This window comes from Phragmites australis, chromosome 6 (genome assembly GCF_958298935.1).
Source record: "Phragmites australis chromosome 6, lpPhrAust1.1, whole genome shotgun sequence".
NCBI classification, from domain to species: Eukaryota; Viridiplantae; Streptophyta; class Magnoliopsida; order Poales; family Poaceae; genus Phragmites; species Phragmites australis.
In genome coordinates, this window is record NC_084926.1 from 3,474,977 (window position 1) to 3,493,618 (window position 18,642).

General features: G+C 48.7%; 1 protein-coding gene across 1 annotated transcript; it reads right to left on the reverse strand.

Moving 5' to 3' along the window:
- Positions 1-12,860: 12,860 nt before the first annotated feature.
- LOC133921129 (auxin-induced protein 15A-like) lies at positions 12,861-13,854 on the reverse strand. The gene has a single exon (XM_062365886.1). It carries the CDS (start codon positions 13,627-13,629, stop codon positions 13,264-13,266), a length of 366 nt encoding a protein of 121 aa, XP_062221870.1. The 5' UTR covers positions 13,630-13,854; the 3' UTR covers positions 12,861-13,263.
- Between the last annotated feature and the right edge of the window lie 4,788 nt (positions 13,855-18,642).

Here is an 18,642-nt window from a genome sequence, read left to right on the forward strand (position 1 = left end):
TCGGCAGGAGTATCATGATGCATTTTCGACGAAGGCCATCAATGATCGGTGTTATACCGGGTGGCCAAATGGGTGGTTCTATTATGATGTGGTTTTAGATCCCCCTTCGCTCCACCAATCGGAACACTCATTATGTCTGAACCCTGGTGGTGGACCTTCCTTGGGTCCAACTTGTTTCGAGGGTAGCGCTCCTCCAGAAGGTGGCATGGAGGATGAGCATGTGTGATCTTGTAGAGGAGTTCATGATAATGTGGATTCATCCCCTTTGTGCGGATTGGGACCACACCTTTGAGCAAGGTGAGGAGTGCAATCCGAACGCGTACTTCAGGCCCACCGTCGCTTCTGATGAATCCTCCCCTTTGTCTAGCATTGAATCCGCAGACGTGAGAAGACTTTTACTTTCAGATAGGTGCCTTGCGCTGGACCACGCGTCCGAGATCGTGGACCAATTCCTTGGCTAACCCTCCGTTGCGGAGTAGAACCACCGTCTGGAGTTAGTTGGGAGTTGGGAACGGCACAACTGCATCTGCTCCCACCTTGGAATTACGGCTCTTACATGGCTAGACTCGGCGGAGATCTGAGTCCCTAGAAAATGAGGGTGTGAGGCCTCGGGTGCCACAGCCTCTGCGATTCTTGCGATTCCACTCTGGACTCGACCCCTGGCTGGCCCCGCTGCCTTGTGTGCTTGCTCGATGGCTGAGTCCTCCAGGGTAGAATCTGATTGGAAAAAGCGTCGGAGACATGCCGAGGGCTCCAGAGGTATGAGCGGCGCGATTGAGGACATGTCCCGGATCAGAGTGGGTGGCTTAGGGAAGTCTCCGGTTGTCTAGGACCCGACAGACCACGACCAAGGTGCAGGAGCGTAGGGCCTCCCTTGATGACTATGCAGCATGTGGAATTGTTGACCCCTTCGACAACGAGGACGTCATGGGCCCGGTTACCATTTTGATCGGCGGCATGGGTGAGGCATTATTTGGTACCTCATTGTGTCGGTGCTTGAGGATCATGACATTTGTTTTTTTTGTTTTACAGGTGCTGTCAAAATGGGTTTGACCTCGGGCCTCGCTTCGAAGGTTTTGGCTTCCCCGAAGGATTCACCGATTTCTCCGAAGATACCTGAGGCAACCACTTTTGACAGCATGGAGCCTCATTTAGGAAGACTTGTTTTTGGTGATGTAGCGGTCGAGATTCTATATAGCATGAAGCCCCGTTCCTTCGATGTGGTCGAGGGAGAGTTGTCTTCCTCTGGGGGTCATCGAGAGCTGCACCCGGAGGGAGCGTCCATTGATTTTGGTTATGGTCATAGCCTCGTTGCCGAATAGGAGGCAAAAGGGGGTAAACCCAGTGGGGCACGTGACCGTGGTGCGGAGAGACCATAACACCTTTAAAAGTTCTTTAACTCATAGGCATTTGGCGAGGTCAATGAGACGTCGGTTGAGGCCTGAGAGGATGTTTCCATTAGTGCACTCGATGGCCCTGTTGGGCTGCGGGCGAAAAACCACGGTAAAGCATAGTTCGATGCCAAGGTCCTGTTCTCGGAATGGGCTAGAGTCAAACTACGCTCTGTTGTAGAAAGTGAGCTGACGCTGGACGTCGAAGCGGCATATGGCATTTTTTAGAAGAATTTCTGGACGTTCTTGGATGTGATCACCGTGAGGGTTCGACCTCAATCCTTTTGGAGAAGTACTCTAAGGTCACCACCGCGTACTGAAGGTTTCCCTTAGTGTAAGGAACGATACGGCCAAGTTCATTCCCTAATGTGCTAGAGGCCAGGTGGGAGCGATTGACTGAGAGGAGTTAGCAATCGGAGGCTTCGGCGCACCATACACTGGCATTCTTGATAGGTGCGGATAAGTTTCTCTGCATCAGACATAATTGTAGGCAAGTTGCTATAGAGTCCTTCGTGAATTTCTTTGCCTGCAAGGGTATGAGGAGGTTGCTATAGAGTCCTTCGTGAATTTCTTGAAGGAGGTCGATCCCCTTCTCCTTGGTGACACAACAGAGGAAGGTGCGCAAACTCTAGCCTTGCAAAGGGCTCTGTCTACTAGGAGGTAGCCCCTGGTGCGCTGCTCAATGGGACAAAGCCCGATGGGGTCGTTAGGCTCCTCCGTTCTCTTTAGGAAAGAGAGGAGGGGAGCCCTCCAGTCTAATGGGGAGGACGGTGGCGGCAACCCCGTTTGAGGTACCTAAGGTGGACTTTGTGGAGGAATTTGAAGAAGGCCCCTGGTGGAATGACTCCACTCCTAACGGTAGCTTTGGTCAAGGCAACAATCTCTTGGTTGTTCGTTCATGGTATGCTTCACATTGAGATACCACAGAAGGACCCTTTAGCTTTGCGGATGGCTTTGAGGTATTTTACCATGTCTGAATGCCAAGCCTGTAAGCTCTTGTCAACATGCATAACGATGACCTAAGAGTCTGTCTTCACGATGAGTCGAGCAGCTCCTAAGGCTCAGGCCTTTCGGAGCCCCAATAGTACGGCTTCGTATTCAACGATATTGTTGGTTGTCTTGAACTCCAAACAGGTGATGAATGCAGCTTGTTGTCCTGTCGAGAAGATGAAGACTACCCCTGCCCCCTCGTCGGTGGACCCATATGCTCCATCCATGTATATAGTCCATACATCTTGGGGAAAGTGCTGCTGGGGGCCTTGGGGGCGGGGAGTCCATTCGATGATGAAGTTGGCTAGGACTTGTGACTTGATTGCCGAGCGGGCCACAACTTCATTGCAAAGGGTGCTAGTTCCACCCCCACTTACCTATGCATCTCATCGCCTCCCAATTACGGAATATGTCACCTAGTGGGAACAAGATTGATATTGTGATGTCGTGAGCGAGAAAGTAATGCTGGAGCTTGTTGATACCACCAAGAGGGCATGCACCATCTTTTCGAGCTCGGTGTAGCATGTTTTGGCCCCAGATAGGGCCTCCAAAATATAGTAGACCGCCCTCTCAATAGAACGGCCTTCATTCTCCTCCTCCCGCACGAGTATGACACTTCCAGCGGAGATGAAGGCGGACAAGTACAAGAGGAGGTCTTCGCCAAGGAGGGGTATTGTGAGTGTCTTGAGGTCAAATAGGTGGGTCTTGAGGGCCTTGAAGGCGTCTAAGCACTCCGTAATCTATTTGAAACTCTTGGAGCCCCTTAGTGCTTTGAAGATTGGAAGGTTGTGCTCGACGGACTTGGCAAAAATATGGATGAGGGCTGTGAGGCGGTCGGGTAGCCACCGGACCCCCTTTCGCATGAGGGGGTGCCATTTTCATGATGGTACGGATCTTGCTAGGGTTGGCCTCAATGCCTCTCTTGGAGATGAGGTACCCCAGCACCTTGACAGCTTTGGCGCCGAATGCACACTTCTCTGGATTGTGCCGCACACCTGTGGCCCGGAGGCTATTGAAGGTATCTTGAAGATCAGCAATATGGTTGGCTTCGAGCTTGCTTTTTACGATAGTGTTGTCTACGTAGGCTTCCATGTTGTGGCCTAACTGTTGTTCCAGGATCTTACGCACCAAGCGGGAGAAGGTTGCTTTGGAATTTCAGAGGCCAAAATGCATCCGAATGTAGCAGTACACCACGAAGGGGGTAATGAAGCTAGTTTTGCCTTCATATTCCGCGGCCATCCACATTTGGTGGTATCCGTAGTAGGCGTCTAGGAAGCTCAATAAGTTGCATGTGGCGATGGAATCCATAAGGTAGTCAATGCGAGGGAGCGGGAACAGATCTTGAGGGCAAGCTTTGTTAAGCGCTATGAAGTTGATGCACATATGCCACTTCCCATTAGGTTTCTTGACCAAGACAGGGTTTGATCGCCACTGAGTGGATAACTTCACGAATGACCTGACTTTGAGTAGATTCTAGACTTCCTCCTTAACGCCCTCTGGTCACTCGGAGGACAGCTTGTGAAGCCATTGAAGTACAAACTTAGCCTACAGGTCAATCCAAAGGGCGTGCTTGATGATGTGGCGATCGACCCCGGGGGAGGTTTTGCGAAGACCATGTGAAAATGTCGATGTTAGCCTGCAGGATGACCAAGAGCTGGGATCCTGCTCTGGAGTGACGTCCACCCCGATCTGAAAGGTCCGGTTAGGGTGGACCATACCTGTTGTGACCTGCCTGGCACCCCCTTCGATTGTGGCCTCAGAGTGCCCTGGTGCCCGAGGCACGCCGAAGGGGGTCTTTGAGAGGCCCTTCGACCACATTGCGGACTTGGTAGCTATTGAGTGGGACTAGGTGCCTGTATTCGATGCGCCTAGCCAAATTCTAATCGCAATGGACAGAGATCAACCCCTGGCGACCTGGCATGTTCATGCAAAGGTAGTTGTGATGGGGGACCACTCCAAATTTGTTTAGTGTGCCCCGGCTTATGATGACATTGTACACGTAGGGTACATCCACATTGTCGAAGGTGATCACTTCGGTCCGTGTGACAGAACCCTCATCGAAGGTGACAGGAAGCTCTATCTAGCCTAGGGCGTCGAGGGGAACCCCTGAAGGGGCCTTTGGGCTAGAGAGAGCTGACCCCACGGGATACAGAGTTGGTTGAAGGCATGCACAAAGAGAAGATCAACAAAGCTTCCTTCGTCGATCAGCACCCTCCGGACTTTGATGTCGGTGGTGTCACTGTGATGACTAGGGCATCGGTGTGGGGGAAGTTAACCCCCACAACGTCGTCGAAGACGAAGGTCACTGGGGCTTCGGTCTATCCCTAGACTCAGTTATGAACACCGGTTTCCCCGATATGGTTAACCCCACGCATGTAGTCTCGTTGCTGTCGCTTCGAGGAGGCACTAGAGGCTCCCCCTCCTATTATGGTCAGGACCACTTGCCTAGCACGGTCTCCCCCTTTGATGTGCTGCACCATGGGTGACGGAGGCGGATGGGGCAAAACTAGCTGAGGAGGGTTCGGTAAGGCCAGATGATCCACCTAGCGGCCCGCTGTTGGCTTACCTTGATGTACTCCTCTCAGAAGGCTATGAGGGTCCGGCAATCCTTAGTATTGTGGGCACATCCAGCCCTGTGCAGAGTGCACTAATACCCTTCTTTGAGTTGCTGGTCGGGGGCACGCTTGCGCTCGGGGAAAGCATTGGACTATCCCCAGCCATGCTCCCTAGGCTGGGATGAGTTCGGAGCCCTTCGCGTATGGTCGATGTTGTGGATGTCGTGTCACTGGAGCTATCGGGACTTGCGCCCCTCGGAGTCCTCGGCCTCGTTGGAACCCCTTTTTACTGAGGTAGACAGTGGGGTCGAGAGGACCCTGCTTGCGAGGTTAGCCCCACGGGATCGACGGAGGGGGCCACAACAGCATCCATGGAATCCCGATGGAGCTGCTCCTCCTCCGCACAAGCGTATTCCTTGAACTTGCATATGAGGGTGTCCACTGTGCGCACCAGGCACCGGTGCAGTCGGTTGAAGAGGGGCCCAGAGGCCAGACCTTGAGTGGGCGCTTCAATGACCAACGACTCTGAGATGCCATTTATTTGGGCCTTAGTTTAGGCAAACCTGCAGAAGTACTCCCGGAGTGTTTCGCCTGGTTGTTGCTTGACTGCCAACTTGCTCCCAAAGGTTATCGGCTCAACGAATGTGCCCTAGAAGTTATTACAAAAAGCATTTTGGAACTGAGTCCAGGCATAAATGGCCCCTGGTTCCAGCGCCCAAAACCATTGGAGGGATACCCCTCCAAAGCGAGGGGGAAGCACTTGGCCCTGGTGGCATGGCTGTGTCTGTTGGCCTCCATGGTGAGGGCATATGAGCGAACAAACTCCTCTAGGTCCAAATTGCCTTTAGACTTAAGAAGGTTGGGGGTCTAGAACCCATCTAGGAAGGGCACGGCCCGTAGACTCGCATGTAGAGGAGAGTCAGAGTCTAGAAGCAGATCCTCACGCCAATGGGCCCGAGGCACGAGTGCCTACGGGTTGACCAAAGGCGGCGCTTGGGGACAACGAGAGGCACAAATGATTCCCTCACTGGCCCTAGGAACCTGGGCCACCACGACATCAGTCGTCCTAGGGGCGGCCTTAGTTGTGATCGCAGCCTGCTGCATAGCCTGAAGGGACACCTGCAACTCCTCCAGTTGGGCCTAAAGGACTGCCATGTGTGCCTACTAGCTGGCCGTGCCGGCATGTGTAGCTACGGCCAGTCGCAACCCCTTGGAGTGCCATGATGTTCTCTCCGTACTGCTTCTGAAAGGCCTCCGAACAAGCGGGCCCCCCACGTCAGTTGCAGTCAGAATCATGGCCATGTCGGTGGTGGCCATTAAAGATGGCCAAATGGGCCAATCGGGCCGGCCCGGCACGGGCCCATCTCGGCACGGCCCGAAATCGGCACGGCCCGATTGGCCCATTTACTGTTACGGGCCGTGCCGTGCCGGCCCGCGTGCCGAGCCGTCGGCCCACGGCACGGCCCAACTGTCACCGTGCCGTGCCGGGTCGGCCCACGGCACGGTCGGCACGATGGGCCCGGCCGGCACGATGGGCCCGTTCGGCACGATGGGCCCGTTCGGCACGGTGGAGGCACGATAGGCCCGTTTGGCACGACGGGCCCGATCGGCACGGTGGAGGCACGACGGGCCAGGTCGGCACGGGAAGGCACGACGGGCCCGGCCGGCACGGGAAGGCACGACGGGCCCGGCCGGCACGGTGGAGGCACGTTGGGCCCGTCAGCACTCAAAAAAATAGGAAAAAATCAAAAATAATAGCTAAAAAATCAAAAAAACAATAAAAAATATGGAAAATAAATACATAACATCTTTATTGATTGGTTGCCTCGTTAAAAACCTTTCTACTAGAAGGAAAAAAGAGTACAACCAATGATTATGCTCCGAAAATTACATGGTTTCATTAGAAACCCCAGAATTTTGCTTGCAATTTTTCATATGCTTCCTCAAGTGTCCCGTTCCATGTGAAGATCTGGCACCTATTTCTATACTGCATATATTACACTTAGCAAATCTTACCTGTTCCCCGTTAATTTCTTTGAAGACCTTTTCAAAATGTTGCCACACTTGAGACCATACACCTGAGTTCTCGGCGCCTTGATCCATGAATTGAAATATGGAATTAGTTTCTTGATGTGAAGTGAATACTGGCTACTTGGCTAGCAAATAGGAAAAGAGAGATGGGTGGGCAGGGTGGAGTTTGAGATGGAGTAGATGGTATTTATAGGGATGAGAGGAGAGGTAGGTGGGGGTGGGGCCGCGGGGGGTATTTTAAAAAAAATAAACAAAAAACATGAATAAAAAAACTTAGAAATAATAGGGGCACATGATTAATTCTAAAAATGAGCTTTATTGATAGGTTGCCTCATTAAAAACCTTTCTAGCAAAGGAAAAAAGAGTACAACCTAGCTCAGAAAATTTAAAATTACACGTTCTCATCAGCATCTAGATACAAATTTTGGAATGATTCTTCAAGCTCAGTATTTTCTGCAGTGTGTTGCATTCGTGCTTCAGCTTGTTCCCAATCCTTTACTATGTTGAGTATTTCAACCATCTCACTTGACAGATTTGTTCTTCTCTCTTCGATTATCCTTCCTGTAAGACTGAAGGCAGCCTCAGAAGAAACTGTAGATACAGGAACCGTTAACAAATCTCGCGCTAACAGTGAAAGAACTGGATAATTCGTCTTGTGCTCATGCCACCATTGCAGTATGTTGAAGTTTTCTTGTTCGTGGCTGATAACGTCACTGTCGATGAAGGTAGTTAGCTCCCCTCCGGATGTTGGAATTCCGGTGCCCGTAGACGATCGTGACGAAGAGTCTGAACTTCTTGATGAAGAACCTGCACCAAATATTTTTCCCCACGTTGTCGTCTTCTTACTTGTTGTGGGTGCTAGTGGAGGTCGTTGCAGGCGAACTCCGCCATACTTTGTTTCATATTTACTATAAACTTCGAATAACTTAGAACGAACATTAGTATAATAATTAGAATAATCATGGCCAAGAGCATCACCTAGAATTGTGAGAACTCTACAGAAAGCTGCAATTTTAGCTCTAGGATCTAAAATAAAGGCAAAAGCGTATAACAAAGGAATTTCTTTCCAATACTTTAAGAATTTAGATTTCATAGGAACTACACAATCTCTTAAAAGATTGTCATTTTCATAGTTGTTTAAATGAGTAGCAATTTCAACAATATTATGCACTACTAAACAAGATGTTGGATAATAAACTCCTGATAAACTCACAGTTGAATCATAAAAAAATTCAAGAAACTCCAGTATCCTTTCAGCAACATAACAATGCGCTTCCGTGAGTAAAGTTTGACCCCCATGCTGATGGTAATGTGTATGAATAAACACACCAAATGTGCTCTTATATGGTATCAAATTTTTAAGCATCAAGAAAGTAGAGTTCCATCTCACCGGCATGTCCAGAGCAAACTTACGTGGACGCACACCCATTGCAACACAATACTGTTTATATGCTGCAATTCGTTGGTTAGAGGAGTTCACAAAAGATATTGCAGTACGAAAATCTTCTAAGTATCGCGATAACCTCTTCAAACCGGATTTTACTATAAGATTGATAATATGACAAGCACAACGTTGATGTAACAAGAAAGATTCAGCATAAGTACTAAACAACGGAGTAAGAATATCCATTGCTCTAGAATTTGCACCGGCATTATCTAAAGTGATAGAAAATATTTTATTCGTGAGGCCAAAGTCTGCAACTACTTGAGATATTTTTTCAGCAATATTTTCACCGGTATGCGCGTTGTCAATCAAGCGAAAACCTATTATTCTCTTTTCTAATTCCCAATCATTATTAACAAAATGAGCAACCACACTAAGATAATCCTCTCTAGCCCTACCTGCCCATATGTCCGAGGTCAAAGCAACTGAAAATGTACATGTTTGCAACATTTCTTTAAGTTTGCTACGACACGTATTGTAGTATTTTACCATATCCCTACTAGTTGTCTGTCTAGAAACATGCGTGAACCTAGGATTATGAGCTTGCTTAATGTAATCTTCAAATGCAGCAGACTCACCGATATTGAGTGGTAGATCCGCTCTTGCAATGAAGCGACATAGCTCTTTTCGAGCATTGGCAGAGTCGTACTCCCAATGATGAACAGAGCCGTCGGGGTTGTACTGCAACACCGTCTGCTTCATGGCTGCTCCACTCTTTCGCTTGCAACTTATGGCGTGCCTCTTCAAGTGCCCCGTTCCACCCGAGGGCTTTGCAGATAATTCATTTTTACAAATATAACACTTAGCATATCTGACACTTACCCCATCTTTCTCTTTGTAGATCCTTTCAAAGTCTTGCCAAACATCGGAAGTACCGGCTCTTGATCTTTTAGACCCGCTGCTTGCTAATGTGTGCGCACTTGTAGAGCCTGACGATGGCACTCCTGCTGCATCACCTGGATCTGGATGTGAACCAACCGGAGGTTCACCGTCGGGTCCATCATCACCTGCAGCACTAGTATCAAAGGGGCCGTAGTCCCCTGTGAGTCCTTGGAGAAAAAAATCATGATCTATGGATGTATCATGATCACCGGCATCCATGATCAATGTCGAATGACACTACAAAAATTGCAAATATTCAGAGTTAGAAATAATCAAATAATAAAACTAATAATAAAATAAGACTCAACAACGATGCAAAAAAATCACCAAGATTTCTTCAACTTCAAGATAGCAAATCAGCAGGATGACGATTTTGGAATTGCTCGGATTTTTTTGCAATAATTCAAACTAATTTTGCCAAATTATCGCTAATTCTCACGAACTTTGAGACAAGAATGAGAGGAGGAAACAAGAGAGAAAATGGTGTTGCTGGTGTGGAATGGAAGGGCAAGGTGCTCCTCTATTTATAGGTGAAAAATGGTGATTTTTGCAATTTTTTTCGAATTTTTTGGAGCTCAAACGGTCACAAAACGGCTATAAAATTCAAAAATATCGATAACCCGCGTGCCCCCGCCGGCCCATCGTGCCCCACGTGCCGGCCGGGCCGTGCCCCCCGCGGTGGGCCGTGCCGTGCCGTGCCGGGCCGGCCGTGCCGTGATGGGCCGGCCGTGCCGTGATGGGCCGCCGCGTGCCGTGCCGGCCCGGCCCGGCCGTGCCTCCTGGGCCAACCGTGCCTGAGCCGGGCCGTGCCGGGCCGTGCCGTGCCCGTGCCGCCCGTGGGCCGGGCCGTGCCGTGCCGGCCCGCCGTGCCGCGCGCTCGGCCCAGGCACGGCCCGTGGCCTCGTGCCGTGCCGGCCCGGCCCATCTCGGCTCGGGCCGGGCCGTGCCTGGGCCGTGCCTACAGTTCCGTGCCTCGGGCCGGCCCAATAAGCACGGCCCATTTGGCCATCTTTGGTGGCCATGAGGCCCTCATTCCGTCCGAGTGTGGATTCATTGCCTCCACTGGTTGGGGCGCTGGTTCTGGCATAACGCGTGTTTGGTCGCGGTTATCGTTCTGACTTTCACACATGCGTTGCTGTGGAGCCAGCCGTTTGGCTCACCGCTTTGTTGGTCTTCTTCTTGGGTGGCATCCTGCCTCTCCGAGTGATACACCGTTCTAGATCCCCACGGACGATACTAGCTGTTGGTGAAAGAAGATGTCATACACGTATAAGATGCAAAGAGAGCTAAACTCACTTGAGTGGATGAAGCTTAGAGAAATAGGAGAAATAGTGGAGAGGAAAGGATTGGCTATAGTGATCACAAAATTGGCTGCCGCTGGCACCGTATGCTCGCGGTCAGTATTTATATTGTCTTCAGGAGAGTAAAGGTATAAGCAAACCCCTACGAGGGGTAGAGATACAAGCTACCACTATACAGCCGTAACATAGGGCCAGCTTGATAAAATATTGCCAAGACCCGAAGCCATAATATCAACCTCTCTAATGACATCATATAACCATGGCAGTAATCATGGCGGTAAGTGGTCATGATGCTTATTCAGTCGTCGACTACAGCGCCAGTGTAGTCCGACGTGTCAGGCCAGCCCTCGAGCGGTCGCATCATGGCAGAGACCACATGGCCGATGGGCCCTCTTGCTGCTGATCTTTCTACCCCCCCCCCCCCCCTAAGGCTCCGGAGGTCCACGGCCTCCGAGGTCAGTGGCCTCTGGGAGTCAGAGGCCACGAAGGCTTGATCTCACGTTGGCTCCAGAGTATGGGGCATATGGAGGGGTTCTGAGCCTAAGAACATTCAGATTTAGTACAACAGAGCTAAAGACGCTGGGGGTCCTTGATTGCGATCCCCCAACAGACATATCATCCAATACAATGCCCATTGCTTAAGAGATGTGTGGAGGTGGGCGGGAGGCAAGGGAGCGGGCCGCCGAGGGAGCGATCGGGAGGTTGAAGATTGCATTTTGACTGTTCGATCATACTCAGACGGCTCAAATTTATCGTTGAATTTATTTTAAAAAATAGATGTATGATAAATAGCATCACCCTTATTTCTGACAATTAAATCCTACAGTCATACCCATTGCTTAAGAGCAATACCAAGCTCCGTTCAATATTTAACATCGTCACGCACTTCAGTTCATTTCCTTTTCACTGACGCATTAAATATTTGCAAAGATTTCATTGAAAACACAACTTCGCTTCCCTGATTAAGACTGGCCGCCCAATGGCATCTGGCTACGCCGGCCTGGCCCCCAAATTCCGACTTCCACTTGGGCAACTAAACAAGCAGCTCGTGCTGTCACCTCGGTCGATGGCTTTACCCTGCATTACATGGTGCCCTGGAAGTGAAAGATCATTATCGATCTCCATCTCCTGGATCAGAACCACCAAGTAGCACACCAAACGCGGCCCTTATCTCTCTCCGTCTTTGGCTAAAGCAAAAGCTCATCAAAGCTTAAAGAGCATGGCAAAGCAAGCGACCCGGAACGAACGGGAGAGCCGTGCCGGGGTTCTTTTACTCCTGCTGGAGGTTAAAAGATTGGAACCAGAGAGTGAGCTCTGCACTTTGGGTGATTCTTGTTCTTGTGAACCTCATCCGATCGGTTGTTTAATCAGAAAAGGGGTTCAACTACGCGTACGGATGAAACTTTGTGGTTTGTCAGTGCGGCTGGATTGGTACGGGCATGTACTAATTGGCAATGTGATCAGTTATACGAATAGTTGCAGAGAGCTAGAGACTTCACTTCATTTCATCTTTTGACTGCATTTAAAATCAACTTGCATAGTGACGTCCGGATATTGCTCAAGGTGGAGAACTTTCATAAGCTAGATTATCACTCCATGGATCAAGGTGCGCTTCAGTACACCAAATTTTCAGAAGTTCATCAATCTTGAAACAAAATAAATACAATTAGCTGCACAAATCTGATGGTTTTCTCGATCTTTCGAAGGTTACAAGTGTCCACAGAGTTAAAATCAGAATCCTCGTAGGAAAAAAAGAAGAACTGATGATCGATCGGTCGCCTTAGAACTGAACTGTATTCGTCTAATGTCGTCGCGTGCGTGGTGCGTGTGCCTACCAATTACCTGCTACGCCTGGCCTATTTATCGAGGATCGATCGCCTATAAACTCCATGTTCAACACGAAGTGGTAGGGATTCGAGTGCCAATTTTCGTACAGGCAGAAAGGTCCCCTACACCCGAAGAGGCCCCGGCAAGATGCGTGTTGTCTCCTCCTCACCTCGTCCCAGACTCAAACCCTGAACCCGCCCTGTACGAGACGACACGACATGAATCGACCAGAGGAAAGAAACACCAAACCGAAAGTTCCACAAGGACACACTAAGTAGTTAGTGTTCATCCCACAGATCAGGATCCAAATCCAAAGTCATGATTAGTAGTATGATTCAGCCGTGCAACGCCATCGACGCGCATGGACACAAGGGGTAAAGGGAAAAGATATCTGAATTCACTGAAAGACATGATGCCGCTCCAATTTGAGATCAACGCCTGATTCCTCTCATGATGTCCTGCCCTCTTGCCTGATGAATTGTCCAACATTTTTGCACTCCTCAAATCCATTTCCACTTCCACCCAAAGTAATCTTCCTTTGCACAACTAGTTAGCTGGATTTTGAAAGAAAAATTAACAAACATATCTAGCTGAAGAAGAGCTGTGTGGACTGTTAATTATACACCGATCGATCGATCTGTTAATTCTAGTATAGTACACGCATGTGCAAAATCAAAAGCAAAAGGGAAAGGCCGGAGCCAAAACCAAAACCATAAGCACCCCCAGACTAATCACCTACTGTATCTCCTCTCTCTCTCTCTCTACGCCTCCGGCTCGATCGATGGACTCCTCAGGGTCGCGGTGCACTCACGAAAGCCGAGCTCGACTCGATCAGCCCCTGATCACGAGCTGACCTTGGTGCGGGTGCACGGGGAGAGAGAGTGGTGGTTGTGCCCACCGCCGGCGTGCACGCGGTGCGACGACGACCCCGAGGTCGACCAGCCCGCGGTGGCTTGCGTCTCCCGCTCGACGAGCGCACGCAGCCGGAGGAACTCGTCGACGGAGCACGGCAGCCGCAGCGGCCCCGCCGAGTAGTCGTAGCCGTAGGCGTCGCGCGCGGCCTCGAGCAGCCGCCGGAACAGCGGGTGGTACAGGTACGCGATGGGGATGACGAACCGCCGGGACCCGCCGTCGTCGCCGCCCTCCGCCCCGACCCGCACCGCCAGCCACCCCTTCTTCACCTTCCCCTTCTTCTCCTCCCCCTGCATGCTGTCAACCAGCTCTGCCTCCTCGCCGTCGCTGCACGCGCGCGCGCCTAGCTAGCTTCCTGGGTCTCGGCTTCTTGCGCTACGTAACCGGCGATGCAAGCTTAAAGCGACTGCCACTCGAGGCCAAGCGATGCGGTGCGAGGTGTTCCGTGGCACTCGTCGTGGTTTTTATAGCACTCCGCCGGCTCGCGCGTGGGGGAGATGGCTTTGGAGCTAGCGGGAGTGCGAGTGTACGGACGTCCTTTGTTACGGAAGCCTGGCCCTTGCTCAGCTAGCTCCGCGTGTGACAGCATCGCATCATGTTTTGTTTTGATCCGCATCGGACCGACAGGTGGGTCATCGGTCTCACTCACGCCAGAGTCGCGGGCGATCGCGTCGGATTTGACGTGCGCGCGCGTCAGTTGTGGTGGCGTGAGGGCTGAGCAGAAATGGCGGGCTCAGCTACGGAAGTGTGATATTGATACGACCTGCATTGGACCGATGGACGGACGAGTATGTGGCTATGGAGGAAGGACCGAAGGAGGAGAGGGGCCGGGGGCGGCGGGGTGCACGACCGGGTCCTGTCCTTCGGTCGTCTCGTCTCCCTCCGTGGCCCACGGGCGGAGTGGCTTAAGCTTGTGGTCAAGTGAGGGAGTGATGTTCCGCTGGGTCCAACGGATCCACTTGTGTCACAGGGTGTAATATCGTATGCATAGAATACTGTATGTTCTAGATTATAAGATAGTCAAATTTTGTATACTTTAACTAATATTTAATTAAACTATAAGAATATCTAGTGTATAAAAATTATACAACTAGTCTATAATTTAAAATGATTTCACGTTGTATATATTTTATATTTATAAATGATATATTTTGTAAAAAAATCTTACTTAAAATCAAAATTTGAAGATTGAGTCTAAAAAAATAAGTTTATTATTTTTGAACGAAGAGAGTATCTTCTAATCTAATAAGTAGGATATCTAGATCCTTAGTAGACTAGTTTGAGATATTAATTATTTTTATTTTGATTCCGCTACGACAGGCTCACTCGCCGCTTCAGTTGATTGCTGTGCTATGTGGTGCCCCACGATGGCGGGAGATTGAGTGAGTGGGGGTCAGCAGATGAGATGGTGGACTAGAGATCGATCGGATACGAACAAATCTATCTTTTGTTGCTGCGGTTAATTTGGACTAATCCAACCTCTGGATTTGGTTCCTTTCTGGGGTGGAGGACCAGGTTTGGTGTCCGCTTCTGGCTGTTTCTTATGTGCCGATTTTCATATTTTTAATGCGATCGATGCTGAACCACAGATATTTTGTGGATATAAACCAATAATGATCGAAGCATGGGACTACAACTTTTGTCTCTCTTCTTCTGATATGTTCGTCTCTGCTAATATTGCTGTGGTTCATATATATTGCAAGTATTCAGTCCTAGAGGAGTTATCACAAAAAATTCGCATCATCCAAACTCCAAACAACAGGGACGGGTCAAGTTGATCGATCAGGGCCACAATGTATCCGTTTCTACTTTTTGGTTATTTACGCTCTCTTTTTTTTAACTGAAAACAGTGAGGGAAGCCCTTACTGTAAAGCTTTTTATTAAAAGGAAAAGAAAGAGAGCTTATGTACAAAAAGAAAGAAAAAGGGTCACTAGACAAAATTCTGCAACCAGTCTAAAACCAGTAATTTGAGAGTAGGATTCATTCTATGTGTTTGTGCAAAGACCGTTTCCTTGAAACACTCCTTCCATCTATAGAAGTTGGCCGAAGACCTATTAAAGATCCTGGCGTTTCGTTGTTTCAAGATCTTCCAGGCAGGAATAGTGAAAAATTTCATGAAGAACTTGTGATGGAAATGCTTCTGGCTTCCTGGATTATGTGGAAGAAATTCAGCTCCTAAAGCCAAGAAAGACCAATTTCTGCCCAACATCTGTTGCTGAAATTCATCAAATGAGATGGAGACCATAGAATATCTCTCGCACGCTTCTACACTTTGGACAAAATACGTAACTGGCTAGGTTTTCATTGAGAATAACATATGTCTAATGGCTGTCTTTCTCATGGACATCATGTTATCATGAGTAGACTGACAATTTGGATTGGAGCTTTGCTCGTTCATATTTATTTATATCGTGATAATCTAGGAACTAGCACTTAAACGTGAGCTTAGTGATGTTCTGATCTTGATCACAAGATGGTAGTGCTCTAGTAGTTTTCTATCTCCTGCTTTCTAGTCGGGTGTAGATTTGAATTGACCTCTTAGAAAAATAGGACATAACCTTTGTACAAACTTTCTATGAAAGTGAACTTATAGAATTATAAAATATTTTATTATCTCTTCCTGCTGCAAACCACCATGATGAGCTTGGTCGCCCACAGATTTGCGCAAGACCTCGCATTCGGCATAAAGAAGTTGCATATGTGCTCGTAACTCGTAACTGAATTTTACATAAATCACTGATGATATTACGAAAAATAATAATGAATTCTGAACGAGAAAAAAAAATAATCTTATGCACTAAGCATATCAGGCTGACGCTGACCCCCCTCCTAATTCCTCAGGATATAGATGAAACCACCAAAACACAGTGCCCATCTCAAATCCAATCTACACGATTCCATCACATTTCTCTTTAAAACTTTTTTGATTCACGCCACTTTTCCTATCTTCGACCTAGCCCCCGACTAACCCCCTAGAAAAGGCAAAAACCCCTTAAAAAACCGAACAGTCACACGACCATGGACGGACCTACTGTAATTCAGTTGAATACCTATTATTTTTGTAAAAAAACCAAGTATATGATAGGAAAGGTATATACATATCTTATATTTACTAATTAGAGGCTCCTTTTGGTGACTCCACGTTAATCCTAAGAAAATCCTAAAAATTCTCATAAAAAAGCAAAATATCTGACCGTTGAATTAATTGATTGACTAACTATAACCATAGATCAACAACAAGACGAAACAGCATAGAAGATTAAAAAATAAATCATAGAGTCCAGCTCTAAGACTACTTCTTGCCTTGCCTTTCCTTCCTTTTTTGTTGTAGATATTATTTGTCCAATAAGATTACGTTAGCAATCAACACACTTTTCCAAATCAATTATAATCAAACATTATAAAATTAAAACAACAAAACACAAACATATTACGAATTATCACACAAAAATAATATCAAAGAATTTATAATGTATTTCAAAAATAATAATATGAGATACGGTGACGACATTAAAAATAATAATAATTTCAAAAAATCAAGAAACAAATAAAAATCAATTTGCATAACACATAAAATAAAAATTATAAATTAGATCTATTCACAAATAATAAACATGATTCCAATATTATGAAAAAAAAATATTTATATTTTACATTCTAATATTTAAATATAAATAGTTAATGTATCTTAACATATAACTATTATTAATACAAATATCTGTAATTCAACCGTAAACTAAATTTCTAACTGCAGTCGCACGGGTTGATGTGCTAGTGTATAAAATGAGATGGGACAAATTCAGTTTCGAGCCGCCCGAGTCCAGCCCACATGCCATGCTCGAACACCCGAACTTCTTACTATGGTCCGATCCCGTGAGACCTGACAGTCTCTCCTCTGACCTCTGGCAGAGTGCCCTGTGCCCTGCGGGCTGTGGCTAGGGTTGGCCGGCATGCGGCAAGGTGAAACATCTGCGAGGCAGGCGAGCAACTGCAGGACCTGGCGGCATTGCGATTGTGCGGCAGGCGGCCACCTGAGCAGGCGAAGGCGCAGCCCGAAGGCCAGCATCGGCGGCACGGCGCAGCCCGCAACTACCGCAGGGACGCGCACCGTTGACGCCTGCGGGCAGCGGCAGGACCAGCTGACAGTGGCATGCTTGTCTATGAGCCGTGAGCGCCGAGCATGAGCTGGACACCAGTGTGGCCGTGGCGGCATGCTTGTCTGCGCCTGAGCGCCTCCACGGGCGAAGGTAGGACTAGCGGCACCAGCCAAGTAGCCGACCCCGACGGCCTGACCAGCAACCAGGCGCACTTGGCACTTCGGCTAACCCAATAAATGATTCAATCAACAGGATGCTAATAGCAGTAAGCATGTTATGCTAACAAGTAAAGACTTCATACCAGCTAACAAAATGCATTATCACCATCACTTCTGCATCTGCAGCTGGCCAGCTGTCACCTGCCATTCATGTATGCCAAGTTTCGACCCTATATTAGCTTATACACATTTTGCATTTTTTTGCTTCGGGGTATACAGCTATGATAGCCCTACTTCCAAGTTACGATAGCACTGTGCGGTGATAATGTCTTTGAAGACATGAGCTCTAGGTACTGAAGGTACCTAAACAGGTGAGATAATTTGATCCTCAGTTAGGCAATTCCTCCTCCGATCCTCAATTTTCATTGATATCTACTAGGACAGAGATGAGACATGTATTTTTATAATGTAGATTGCAGAACCTTGAACAATGACGAAAAAATGATCAATTTGAAAACTTTATGAAAAAGTTTGAATACACATTCAACGAATCCTGAGTCCGTCACTGCACCGGACCCACGCAGACCACATGCACCACGATCTTTTTCCCCGGAGAGGCAGCCGCACCCGCACCTCCGGCGGCATAATCCCCCGCCCGAGTGGCCGCGTTGAATGATTCCACGCCGAACCCGCGCGCAGGGGCCGGGGTCCAGTACGTCCATGTCCATCCGTGCTCGTACCAGGAGTAGGAGATAAGGCAGACGCGCCCGATGGCACGGCACGATGGCCCTGGTCGAGCCCGCGACAGCGAGCGTCCGCTTCGCTTTTTGGGCACACGGCTGCGCGCCCACCTGCGCTTTTCACGCGTTTCTCTCTCCCACTCGGCTGGTAGAAACGCTGACGCTCCTAGGTGCGCGCGCGCGTAAGTCGGTCGTCGTCCTCAGTCCCGACTGGGGGATTTCGTGCCAATTCGGCCGTGCCGCTCGGGTGGATGTGTCCCGCGATACGGCCGGCACGCGCGGCATGGCCAGCCCGGGGCATAGCTGCTCTCAA